This window comes from Malaclemys terrapin, chromosome 7, assembly GCF_027887155.1.
Source record: "Malaclemys terrapin pileata isolate rMalTer1 chromosome 7, rMalTer1.hap1, whole genome shotgun sequence".
NCBI classification, from domain to species: Eukaryota; Metazoa; Chordata; order Testudines; family Emydidae; genus Malaclemys; species Malaclemys terrapin.
Genome location: NC_071511.1, coordinates 23,737,360 through 23,749,964, shown reverse-complemented (window position 1 = coordinate 23,749,964; position 12,605 = coordinate 23,737,360). Strand labels below are relative to the sequence as shown.

The following is a 12,605-nucleotide window of genomic DNA, read 5'->3' as shown; positions in this document are numbered from 1 at the left end:
GGGGTGTGGGGAGGGCTCCTCTGCTTGGCTGTCCTGGAGGCTGGGTTGTGTGTGTGCACTGGGCTCCTCTCCGCAGGTGCTGTCCTGTGGGGGGAGGGCTTCCTTTCTTCTTGTGCCATTTGCATGGATGCTCTGTTTGGGGGAGGGGGGGCTCTCCCTACCCTGCACGTGTGGGTGCTGTGTTGTGTGAGGGGGAGGGAAGGTGCCGCTAGGTATTCACTGTTTATGTGTGGGGGAGGGGGGGCTCACCGGTTGCTGTGGGCTGTGTGGGGGGGCTCCTCTTGTTTTACACTGTTCACATGGGTCTGTGGATTGGGTCTCTCTTAGCTGGGCGCTGGGTTGTAACCAACTGGCTGTACATTGACCCAGCCTCTCCTCTCTCTGCTGTGATTTTTCTCTTGTCTAGGGTGACCCAGGGGAACCCGGTGAGAAGGGGGAGCTGGGGAGACCAGGAGCTCCAGGGCAGATGGGCCTGCGAGGGAAGGAGGTAATGTAGAGGTTCTCTGGATGAGGAGGGCATGACCTGGGTGTATGACAAGGTGCCCATGAGCAGGCAGATGTGGCTCTTGGGCCTACAGTTCTGACTGTTGCCTCAGACAGTTCCTGCTGGTGGAGAGCCTGTTTCTGGCCACAGTGATTATACAACATCCTGGAGTTTCCATGGAGACCCTGTGCCAGATTGTCATGACAACATCAACAGGCTATTTTTAACAGGGGATCCAAGAGGTATTTGAGGGGGCTGTGTGGAGTGGAAGGTTCGTTTGAGGGGCTGGTGGGGGTGGGGTTATGTGGAGGCATATGCCTGGTGAGGAAGCTGTGTGGAGTGGAGGAGTGTTCCTGGGGGTGTGTCGAGTGGAGGAGTGTTCAGGGTGATGGCAGGGGCTGTGTGGAGTGGAGGCGTGTTACTGGGGGTGTATCTAGGGGAGGCGTGTTCCTGGGAGTGTAGCGAGTAGAGGTGTGTTCAGGGTGATGGTGGGGGCTGCATGGAGTGGAGGCATGTTCCTGGGGGTGTATCGAGGGGAGTTGTGTTCCAGGTGATGATGGGGGCTGTGTGGAGTGGAGGTATGTTCCAGGGAGATGGGGGACTTGTGGATATGGAGGTATTTAGGGTGCTAAGTTTGCACACAGGGTGCAGTGAATGGGTGGCTCTATGTTTTGTTGGTCAGGAAAGATTACTGGTGACTCTTTTTTTTTCTCTTGTGTGTGCTATAGGGTGAACGTGGTGAGAAGGGTGACGAGGGGACCCCAGTAAGTGATCACTCTGTTGCTTTGTGGCAATGCCCCTTCCCCGCTTGACCACACTTGGCTTTTCCCACCATTCTCTTACTTCCCTCTCTTTCCCTCTCAGGGAGAGTCGGGCCAGCCTGGAAAACCTGGCGACCGGGGCCCCCGGGTAAGTGAGGGGTGTATGCCGTGGAGGTGAGCCTGGCTGGGGTGAGCTCCAGAAGGCGGAGCCTGGGAGAATGATGTTACAGTGTGGTTTGGAAAGGCGACTGTCCCTTTTCCCCAACCTGGCAGCTGGGTACCCTCCACTCTTGGGGAGCCTGGTGAATTCCAGCTTCTGTAGGGGCAGCAGCAGCACCATCGCTGCGTGTCCCATGGGCCTCTTGGAGGGGCTTCTGCCTGGCCCCTGCTCCATAACTGCTTGGACCTGAGTGCCCGTGCTCCTCCCCAGCCCTGTTCCTTGGGTCTGGGCTCCCCAGCCTCTCACTCCAGCTTGGGGGTCACCATGGTGCTGTGGACCCGCTGCCTCACCTGCTGTCTCTCCACCAGGGCCTACCAGGAAACCGTGGCCTCCCCGGGGACAAGGGTGACCAGGGAGACTCTGGCGAGGATGGCAGAAATGTAAGTTCCTGACTTGCAGCCCACCCCCTCCTTCCCCAGCAGCCAGCTCCCTGACTCTCCCCTCCCCTCACTGTGCCCCTTCTCTCCTTGCAGGGCAGTCCTGGAGTACCAGGGGCCAAGGGCGACCGCGGGGAACCGGTGAGTAGCTGCACCCCCTTCAGCCACGCTTGGAATGAAGCGTTTAGTGCCCAACCTGGGGGTGCTCCACCCCCATAGGGACCCTTCTCCTTGGGGCACTGCAGTAGAGTGAGGCTGGGGTCCCCAGTGTCACACCTAGAAAGCTGCAGACAGGGCACGGGGCACCACCATGACCCATGCACCATGGAAATCCTCTGAGAAGAGCCGTTGCAGGCTCAGGGTGTCCATTGCACGCTCTGTGCACACACCCCTGCTCCTGTTGCACACTCACCCCACAGAGACACAGGCTTACTTGTACACTTGCTGATTTGCCTTGGCCCATGTGGTGCTGCCCGGGCCTGCATGTGTCCTCCCTCATGCTCACCCAGGCCCTGCACAAATATCCCAAGCTCAGGCGACGGCAGCTGCGTTTGATGATCTTTCCCTTCCACGTCTCTGGTTTGGAGCCAGCCCACGCTAGCAGTGCTGGCAGCTAAGCCAATGTGCTAAGCCTGATGTCTTGCCCAGTCTCTAGTTGGCAATCTCAGCAGAGTACCCAAAGGCTAGCTGGTCCCCAGAGATGGGCCAGATCAGGGCAAGGGGGCAGCGTGGAGAAGCTTGCACCAGTGGCCAGCCCTGAGCAGCTGCCCTGGCCATGGAACCCCCCAGTGCAGCTTCTTGACTCAGGGCAAGGTGTGGAGCTCGGGCTCTGTGCCGGGTGGGGGCCCCTGAAGCTCTTGTTCAGTGGTATATCTAAGGTGGTTTGGAGCCCTGCAGAGCTTGTTTAGAGGGCTTCCCCCCCGCTCCCCGGGTGCTGCTGTGTCTTGGGCTGTGTCTTGGGCTGTGTCTGTGCAGATGTCCTGGAGGCCTCCACTAATGCTGGGCTCTCTCTCCTTCTCTGCAGGGGCCGCCTGGACCCCCAGGACAAATTGTAAGCTCAGCATTTCTTTGCCCCTGCCCTGGTTGTGTTGGGTTTGTGCTCTGGGCCCCATAGCATGTGACCCCTCTCTCTGCCCCACAGATCAATTTGGAACCTGGAGGAGGAATTGGAGAGAAAGGCGAGAAGGTAACGCTGCTACTACCTCCTGGGGGCTGTTGTGGGATGGGAGCTGTGGAGCTGCCCTCTCTCTGCAGGAGTGGGACAGCCCAGCTGAGGGCCCCAGGCCTGAGGCTGGGCTGTAGCCTAGAGCTCTGCGTGTTCTGGTACCACTCAGGACTCTGCAGTATGGACCACACCTGCCCTGCAAAGAGACTATCCTGGAGTGGAACCGCTCCCTCCCTGCCTGGCAGAGGCATGGCTCACCTGGGCTTGGCTCTGGGGGGGTGCACCTGGAGGAGGATACAGGACAATCTGGTTCCAGGGGAGCGACACAGCTGGTCCACCTGCCTGAAAACACTGAACATCTGTGGTCCCGTGTCTAATCTGTTCTGATTGGCTGTTTCCATTTCAGGGGGTGCCAGGGGACCCCGGAGAGGATGGGATGAAGGGTGCGAAGGGCGAAGCTGGGGTACCTGGCCTGCTTGGAGAGAGGGTAGGTGCCAGTGCCTGGGAGTATCTGTCTCAGGAGGTGCCACTTGGAACTGAAATGCCCTTGGATTGAAAGCCTCTGCAAGCTGAGCTCTAAGGGAGGGACGGGGGGCGTGGCAGAGGGAGCTGGGGGGCTGGGTGTAGCTCCTGGGAGCATAATAAGGGCGCTGTCTCGCAGGGAAGGGATGCCCATATTGCGGGGGGTGGAGGGTGCCTGCCAGGGGAGCAGTGAGTGTGGGGAGGCTGCATGGGGGGGGGGTGTATTGCAGGGGTTGGGGGAGTCTGTTGCACTGGGTTTGGGGCATAGGTGCACATAAGAATGGAGCATGCTGGGGGCTGGTACCTCTGGGGAACATGCACATGTGGGGAGAGCCTGCACAGGGAACTGGTTCATCTCTCAGGTATTCATGTGGTGAGGGGCAGGGTGATGAGTATATGGGGGGAAAGTGGGCCCCAGCCATTTCCTCCTGACACTCCTGGGGCAGAACCATCTCCTTCCTCTTGCAGGGGATTGAAGGTCCCAGAGGCCCCCCCGGAGCTCGGGTGAGTCCCTGTTCCCTTTCCTCTCTGCTGCTTTGGAGGAATGCAGCACTTACTGCTCCCCACCCAGGTGCTGGGGAGCTTTTGGCTGGCTCTGCCCCTCACCTTGTGACCAGCCGTTCTCTTCTGTTTCCTACCCTACAGGGTGACCCTGGAGACCGAGGCCAATCAGGAGACAAGGTAAGAGCCTCACTTTCGTGTAACATGCCAAGTCTGCCTGGGCCCAACATGGGGTGGGCAGGAGCGTGTAGCTGGGGTGTGTTTGAGGGGCCCCATTGGATCATACCATGTCTATAAGTGGAGCTCTCACCAGGACGTGCAGCCGGCAGGGCCTCTTTGCCTTGTTCGTGGGGGAGGAGGGATGCATCCCTGCTGCTTGGCCTGTGCTTGCAGTCCCAAGTGAGGGGTGCAGAGTGCAGCATGCCCGTCTGCATGGGGCAGGGTGGGGGCATTCAGTCTGAGTGCTGAAGGGCTGGCCTGCATCACTGCTGCAGGAAGGTCCTTACTTCCACTGCATCCTGTGCTGCACCATCTGTTCTCCCAGCTAATGTGGCTGCCTGCCCCACTGGTGGACTCTCAGGGGAGGTAGGAATCGGGGAGCCTTGGTGCAAAGCCATCACTGCTGATTCTCTTTCAGGGAGACCGAGGCCCTCCGGGGCTGGATGGCCGGAACGGCTTGGATGGCAAACCTGGGCAAATGGGCCCTGCGGGGCAAAGGGTAAGTGTGGCCTGGCTGGGGGAATCCCATCCCCCTTGCGTGAGGCTGCCCCTCGGAGGCTCTGCTTCTTGCAAGGAAAGCCACTAACTGGAGTATCGGTGTATCGCCAGGTCCTGCTAGCCATGTAACATACGCCCGGCAGCATGACCTGCCCCTGATAGCGCCGCCACCCGACAGCAGGGTGTGCAGGTGCCCGGGAGACCCCTTCCCCAGGCTCCAGGACCCCGCTGTAGCTGAAGGAGCTGCCTCGATATTGAGGGTTGCGGTAGGAAGGCAGGTGAAGGCGTTGCCTAGCAGGGCTGTGTGGGGCTCTCCACGTACAGGCCGACAGCTGCCTCAATCATGCCAGTGCACCCTGGAGTAACACCCCCAGGGTGGGAGGGAAGTACAGTCTCTAGGGTGACCCACCCAATCCTTGGCCTCTCTCTGCTGAGATGCCAACAAGGGCGCCAGATAGTGCCAGCTGTAATGGTGGCTCAGTAGTGCCGGCACCTGCCCTTGAGGATGGATGGAGACCATCAGCTTGTTCACTTCAGCCACAGAGCCCATGGAGCCTGAGCTGGGTTTGAGTCGATGCCTAGAGGGAGGCTCTGTGTCCCTGAGCTGTGCAGTGCCCTGTGCTCATTTGTGTCCATGCTCCCTGAGTGCCTGCTGCCGGGCTAGCTCAGGGGTGCTGCTGGCTTTCCCTGGGTGGCTGCTGCTCCCTTCCAGTGAGTCTAGGGGCCCTGTTAGCAGAGGTGCCTGTATGGTGGTGACCTCTCCTGCTTTCATGCCATGAGGTGAGCCAGGCCTCTCTGGAGCCCCCAGGGCAGCACCCTGACATGGGGTGGCCAGGCCCTAGAGTCAGGCCTGAGCCCATGCCCAATGATCACCGCCATATTCTCTTGTTTTTCTAGGGTGACCCAGGCAAGCAGGGTGACCCCGGCCGAGATGTAAGTACAGAGCTCCTGATTCTGAGGGGTGGCGGGTCACAAGATGCAGGGGGCTTTCCCACTCCCCCCTTTCCCTGGGGCACCCCGAAGTCTCATGCACGAGGCCAGTATCTGAATAACACCGCAGCAATGGGACCAGGCATCACCAGAGCAAAGCACTGGTTCAGCTTACTCTGCGCCCCACCTCCCTGTCACAGGGGTCCATCCATTCCAGTATCCTTCCTCTGATCAGCAACTGATGCTTTACCCTGAGGGCCCAAGGCCTGGAGCTGTGTGTTGAAATCCTGAGCATGGTGGAGCTGTCCTGGGGGCCATCTGACTCTGCAGAGTCCCTGGCCCGAGGGCACTGCTTACCTCTGCAGTCCCCACTCCTCCTCTCCCTTTGGTGCTGAGCTGCAGCCCCTCATGTCTGCCTGTGACCCAGCTGGGATCTGCCTCTCACCTGATCTTTTATTGTTGCAGGGGCTGCCAGGCCAGCGAGGGGAGCAAGGTCCCCCAGGAGCCATGGGCCCCCCGGGACCACCAGGCTTGGCTGTAAGTAGTTTGGTTGGCTGTTGTGGGCCATCCCTGCTGGCTGTTCCCTGCACCTCCTCTGGCATTGCCCTGCACTGGCAGGGCCTCAGATAACCCACCCCCTGACTTGCCTCCCTACCAGGGGTTTCCTTAGAATCATAGAATATCAGAGTTGGAAGGGACCTCAGGAGGTCATCTAGTCCAACCCCCTACTCAAAGCAGGACCAATCCCCAACTAAATCATCTCAGCCAGGGCTTTGTCAAGCCTGACCTTAAAAACCTCTAAATAAGGAGATTCCACCACCTCCCTAGGTAACCCATTCCAGTGCTTCACCACCCTCCTAGTGAAAAAGTTTTTTTTCCTAATATGCAACCTAAACCTTCCCCACTGCAACTTGAGACCATTACTCCTTGTTCTGTCATCTGGTACCACTGAGAACAGCCTAGATCCATCCTCTTTGGAACCCCCTTATGAGGTCACTCCTGCTCTCCGGCTGCCTCTCATCCATGGTCTCCACTCACCCTTATGTGCTTGCCCTGTGGGGTGTGACCCTGCCTCACACCATGTCCCACATGCTCTGGGAGGCCTGTTCCCAGGACTCATGCTGCCCCCTTGGGCCATCCTTTTGCCCTGAGCAGCCTAACCCAAGTCTGATGTGAGGCCTGCTTGGGCCTGGGGCTGCTGGCCCAGAACTTCCTGATCTGTCAGGCAGGTTTGGGGCAGCCCTTTGCTCCCAGCAGCTCCATTTGGCTGGTTGTTCTGTCGGCCTGGCCCATGCTGTTACCCTGGGTCTAGCTCTCTCCAGTCAGCTGCCTGCTCCTGTTGGCTGTCATGCCCTCACTAATCACTCTCTGGGCATGGCTCACAGCCTGGGCAGGTAGCCTGACCCAGCCTCCCCTAGGAGCTGCTGCCCTGTGGTATGACAGCATTGGACTCCAGCCACCCTGCCAGTTGGGGTGAGCCCAGAGGGGCCTGTGGAGGGGCCTGCTGCTGACTCAGGCATGTGGAAGGCCCTTCACTCTGCTAACAGCCTGCACTTCCTTCCAGGGCAAACCCGGCGACGACGGCAAACCCGGCCTGAATGGGAAGAACGTGAGTAAGGGAGCCAGCCTCTGCTGGAGGAGGGCAGCTCCTGGCTGTGGCAGGCAGGGTCTCTAGACCTGATGTGCAAGGACCTGCCCGGGCAAGAGGGAGCTGCCCTGGCAATGGGGTGGGGACAGAGGAAGAGACAGCTGACTATAAAGCTATAGGGTCCCTGAAACTGTACTGAATGCAGGCAGAGGGCTCCCTGAGCATGGGGCAGGGAAGGGGGGGTTTCCCTTACCAGACTCTGGTGCCCCTCCTGACAGGCCAAATATTGACAACCCCTGTAGCAGGTCCTCAGCTTGCTAGGATCTTCCACTGATGGGTTGTCAAAGGGGCATAGCAAAGGGCTCCCCAAGCCCAGAGTGTGGGCCCCCCATGTGGGGCACCCACTGTGCCATGGGTAACCACCAGTGCCTGCCATCTCCCTGCTGCCCACCATTCCTCAGCTCCACTAGTCCTGAGGGAGCCTGGCTCATCTAAGGGCTGTGTGGCAGATGTCAGGAGGCCTGGGGGACCCAAGGGGATGTATTGTGCTCCCCAGTGTGGAGGTGACAGTCTGATCTGGGACCTCTCCCCCCACCTGCCCAGGGCTCAGCCCCCTAGTGTGCAGGGCCTATGTGGAACAGGGCTTTGACTAGTGGTTTCTATCCTCCTAGGGAGAAGATGGGACTCCAGGAGAAGATGGGAGGAAGGTAATGAGCTAAAGGGCCCCTCTCCGCTGGACTAGCCACCCCGCTTTGATAGCCAGGCCTGTGAGCAGCCTAGCAGGTGGGGTTCCCCTGGGGGACAGACTCCCCTGCTGCTCCATTGTCTCTGCCAGGCACCTCTCACCATGTACTTCCTATGGGAGCAGGAGCTGCCTCCTGGTGCCAGCATGCAGCTCCGGGCTGCTCCAGCTTTGCTTACCCAGCAGGAGGGGTGGGTGAGGTTACTTCCTCCCCACCAAGTAGCAGTCCTAGACCTTGCTGGCTACAGGAGAGGGGCCACTGGGAAGACAGACCCAGGCTCTGGGTGAGGGTTCTTGCCCCAGTGGGGGTGAGGCAGGCAGCCGCTGGGTCCTGCCCGAGTCCCCTTGGCTGTCTCATTTGGAAATGGAATGAGGCTGTAAGGTAGCCATTTTCTCTTGGCTTTTCCTGATTAGGGGGACAAAGGAGAAGCTGGCGCCCCTGGCAGAGACGTAAGTACCTGTGATTCTCCCCTATTCCCCCCTTTCCTCCACCTGCCCTGGATTTACCCCAGTCACAAATTGCCCCCCAGCCTAGGCGCTTGGCGCAGGGTCTGTCTGTGTTTGGTGGCTCCACATGTGACTCTTCCATGTGCTGCCTACACAGTCACTACGGCCCCCTCTCTCTGCTCCAATAATCCATCACGCTGGGGGCTGCACCGGCTGGGTGGTGCCAGTGGCAGAGACCCCATCTAGCAAACCGGGGAGTGACTCTGGTGGGTTTCCCCGGCTTGCTACCCATAGGCAGGCAGGGGTGGTCGGTAGTGATCCTCGCTCTCCAGTGCATCGGGACCTTTCCCTCCGGCAGGGGAGGGGAGTGCAAGCGGCGTCCTGAGGCCTCCCCCCACCACACACTGTATGAGGGCAGCTGTGCCCTCTGGCTTCTGCTCCCCGGCTCATAGAGGCTTGGGTTTAGATGGCAGGCTCTGCTTAGCTGGAAAGGGCAGAGGAGGCCCCAGCTCTGGCTAATGAGATGCTGATGCGGGGGTGGGGGGAGTGGATCGGGGTGGGACTGGGGCCTCAGTGACTCCATTGCTTACAGGCCCTAGTTGTTTCTTAGGCTCCCTTTTTGGCACCTCCATTAAAGCATCACTAAAAGATGCTGGTCTGCTCCCAGTTGGTGCTCCCACCCACAGCAAGTGGTGATAGTGCCAGGGGGAGGTACATGCCTTCTGCTGGCACCCCAAGGTGCTAGCACTCTTTGACAGTGACAAGCCTTTCAGCAGTCATCTGCCTGTAGTACCTGTCTGTAGGCCCTCCCAGCTGGAAGGAGGTGAGGGTAAGAGGGTTTGGGGGGTGATGCCAAGGGGAAACAGCACCAGACGGTGATGCATCTGTTGTTCTTTGGCAGGGTCAAGAAGGCCCCAAGGGCGAGCGAGGAGACCGTGGGGCGCCAGGCCCCTTGGGACCTCCTGGTGTCCCCGGTGTACCTGGGCAGGTTGGACCCCCAGGCCAGGTGCGTAACCTCCAGAATAATACTTCTAATACCAGCTGCTTGGCACGGCTTGCTGTGCCCACAGTCATTTGGGAGTGGAGCCCCATAGCCTGCCCGAGAGCTGGGGGCGGGGAGAGCACTAGTGCTGTTTACAGCTGGGAGAGTGGAGAGAGAAGAGGAGACTGGCCCAAGATCACACTGAGCTCAGAGCCTAGGACTCTGGTCTCCCAGACCCTGCTCTAGACACTAGATGATATGCCCATGGCTGAGGTGGGAGTCCAGACCTGGTCAAGTCCAGAGCCACCAGGGTCTGAACAGCAGAGTAATGGCTCATTGTGCCATGGCATGGATACCCTGGGTCCCTCTCTGATTCCCTGGGGAAATCCTGTTCCTCTCCAGCTGCAGCTACAAGCTCCTTCCAGCCCTGCAGGACCACTTGGGATTGGACTGCTGACCATACAGCCTGCTTCCTGCCTCAGGGGGCAGACCCCGGGGCAGGGGAAGTACCCCAGCTTGAGTGGGCTCCTCCTCCCAGACTCAGTGCTCACAGACACCCCAAGCTGCATGGCTTCCTCTCCCCAGCCCTGGGAGTGCTTGCGGACCCCACCCATTGGCAGTGAAGCTGCTCTCTCCCCTTGCTCGCAATTCCAGGGTCTGCTCACATTCCTTCTATACCTTCCAGGGTGCTCCAGGCCTTGCTGGGGCTGCCGGACAAAAGGTGAGTGTTTTTCCCAGCCCCCATCAGGCCACTGGAAAATGAACAGAGCAGAACAGCCTCTCCTGTCAGACCACACTGGCTTGCTGTGCCAGAGCACAGACCTCTGGGCTCCCGAGGGTTAATCCTGTGAGTTCCCTGAGCCCTGCTCCCCACTGTGCCCAGCTGGTGGGTGTGGCTTAGTGTCCTCCTGTGAGCTGTCTTCTTTGGAGGAGCTGTGGGCTAGGAGGGACTAAAATGCTTCCTGGGGGGCCTGTGTGGAGAGCAGTGGGGCCCAGGTGTGAATGGCAAGGGAGCTCTGCCCACATTCTCTGGGGTGCCATAGGCTTTGCAATAGGCCAGTGGGGGTTCCAGCGGGTCTGGCCCAGACTTGATTCCAGGTAGACGTTCTCAGAGGCTGCAGAGCCCATGTACTGGGCTAACTGGGGGTGGAGCACTGGTTCATGTGTTCACCTGCCTGTCTGGGGAGGGAACTTGGGTATCTGCCCTTCCCTCAGCACCTTGGCACTGTTCCTCCCCAAGCTGTATCACTTCAGCCTAGGCATAAGCAGGGGCTCCTCCAGAGGAGGCGAGGCTGAACTCTTCCTCCAGGGCTCTACTCTCCAATCGCTGGGCTGGAGGGAATCCTGACTCCTCTTGCTCTGTTTCAGGGCGACCGAGGAGAGGCTGGATCCAAAGGAGAACAGGTGAGTACCCAGCACCACCTGGGGCAATCCGCCAGCGCTGAGTCCTCTCCTCCCCCCAGTGCAGTGCCCTTTGGGGTGGGGGGGGGGGGGGGGGGCGGGGGGGACCCAGAGCTTGGTCAGCCCCACTGTATTCCCTCTGAATGTAGCTCCTGGGGCACTGGAGCAGCTCCATCAGCGGAGATAAACAGACCCTTGCCAGTCACTGCCACTTGGGAGCAGGAAGACCACGGTGATTCTAGGCCTACTGAGTCCACCCCTGCAGCAGAACAGTGCCCTGCAATGTTCATTCTCATTGCCAAGGGAGCCTCCTCCTAGCCCTGGTGGCTGTGAAGAAATGCTTGGGAGTGTGACCCGAGCGTAGCCGATGCAGCAATGCCAGCCTGAAAGAACTCTGCCCCACTCATGTCAATCCTGTGTTAACTCTGGAACTTAATGAGGCCAATTTAATAGCAACATAGTAACTCTTTCCCTGCTGATCATTTTAGCAGCAAATCCGGTCTGAAGCACTTGCTATTTCACAATTCCAGACCACCTCCTATGGTGCTAACCGCCCCAGCTGTCCCAACCTCCAACTTCCCCGACGGCTTCGCTTAGGTGGTTCTGCATTAATACAAATGCCTGCAGCCCAGTGAAAATGGGGGCAGTGTAAAATGGACTTTGGTATCCAAATAGCTAACCCAATGTGCGGTGGGCTCCCATGTGTCCCTGGGATAGAAGTCACTACTGTGCCTTTCCTCTGGCTGATGGGCTAATCCAGTCCCCTGGGTAGTTCAGGCAAGCGCTCGCTTTCTGAGTGTAAGTGACGCTGCTGCAGAATTAGCAGACTCTGGCTGCAGCAGGTAGGTCCTGCTTGCTGCAAGATATGGAGAGTTAATGCAAGTGACTGGCTACATTACAAAGGCAGATGACCGGGGCCTGTGTGAGACCTGCAGTCCCAGGGAGAGCGCAGTAGTGACCTGTGAGTGGCGTCATCGCACTAACTGATGGGTGAGATCTCAGCCCCGTCCTCCTAGATGGGGAGGATTCTCTCTCCCCCATATTCACCAGGTCCATCCTCCCTCCCCCCAAGCTCCTGCTGCGTCCTTCCCAGGGGTTTCCATGTGACATGGCCAGGTGGGCAGTGAGCAGAACTGTTCTAATCTGGTGTCATTCTGCTTCTTCTCATGGTGACTAGGGCAGACCTGGGGATCCTGGACAACGTGGTGAGCCTGGGACCGTCTCGGTAAGTCACTGCGTGGGGCCAGTCGTATCCATCTCAGAGTGGGCGACCTACTTACACCTGCAAAATAGCCTGGGCATCTGCTGGTGCAACCAGTTCAGCCCTGGCAGATGCGGGGAGGGCTTAGGCCCTGGGGTCTCGCAGCTGGCAGTGATGGAGGTTGGGGTTATGCCTCGGCAACCCTGGCTGGGGGCTGCCCCTGTTTTTGTTCTCATTGTCTTTCCCTTGCTGTTCGTAGAATATTGAACGTGCCCTGGAAGCCTATGGGATTAAGGTAGGAAGCAAAGCAACAGCCAGCATCTGTAAAGAGGGAGGGGAAACATGGGACTTGGGGTGGGGATACTGTCCCTGGCCATTGGGAAACCAGCAGGAGGGAGGCCTGAGCCTGGTAAGGGTGGGTGAGGAGCAAGGGGAGAGTGAGATGTAGGGGGGATGACAGAGCCCTGACTAATTGGCTCTTGGATGGAGGAGACCGGGGCCCGGGGAGTGCACAACCGAGAGGGAAGCCAGCGCCATTGAGCATGTGATGTGGAGAAGGTTGGGATA

At 59.1% G+C, this 12,605-nt stretch overlaps 1 protein-coding gene across 1 annotated transcript in view; it reads left to right on the top strand.

Moving 5' to 3' along the window:
* The window catches only part of COL7A1 (collagen type VII alpha 1 chain), a 106,297-nt gene that overhangs the window by 48,360 nt on the left and 45,332 nt on the right, over positions 1-12,605 (top strand). Inside the window, exons 54-74 of the mRNA XM_054034096.1 lie at positions 407-487; positions 1,213-1,248; positions 1,349-1,393; positions 1,774-1,845; positions 1,939-1,983; positions 2,867-2,893; positions 2,984-3,028; positions 3,414-3,494; positions 3,998-4,033; positions 4,175-4,210; positions 4,668-4,748; positions 5,645-5,680; positions 6,143-6,214; positions 7,242-7,286; positions 7,937-7,972; positions 8,422-8,457; positions 9,356-9,460; positions 10,122-10,157; positions 10,805-10,840; positions 12,015-12,062; positions 12,298-12,333. Coding sequence (XP_053890071.1) covers positions 407-487; positions 1,213-1,248; positions 1,349-1,393; positions 1,774-1,845; positions 1,939-1,983; positions 2,867-2,893; positions 2,984-3,028; positions 3,414-3,494; positions 3,998-4,033; positions 4,175-4,210; positions 4,668-4,748; positions 5,645-5,680; positions 6,143-6,214; positions 7,242-7,286; positions 7,937-7,972; positions 8,422-8,457; positions 9,356-9,460; positions 10,122-10,157; positions 10,805-10,840; positions 12,015-12,062; positions 12,298-12,333 — 1,071 coding nt within the window. The remainder of the gene's footprint in view (positions 1-406; positions 488-1,212; positions 1,249-1,348; positions 1,394-1,773; positions 1,846-1,938; positions 1,984-2,866; positions 2,894-2,983; positions 3,029-3,413; positions 3,495-3,997; positions 4,034-4,174; positions 4,211-4,667; positions 4,749-5,644; positions 5,681-6,142; positions 6,215-7,241; positions 7,287-7,936; positions 7,973-8,421; positions 8,458-9,355; positions 9,461-10,121; positions 10,158-10,804; positions 10,841-12,014; positions 12,063-12,297; positions 12,334-12,605) is intronic.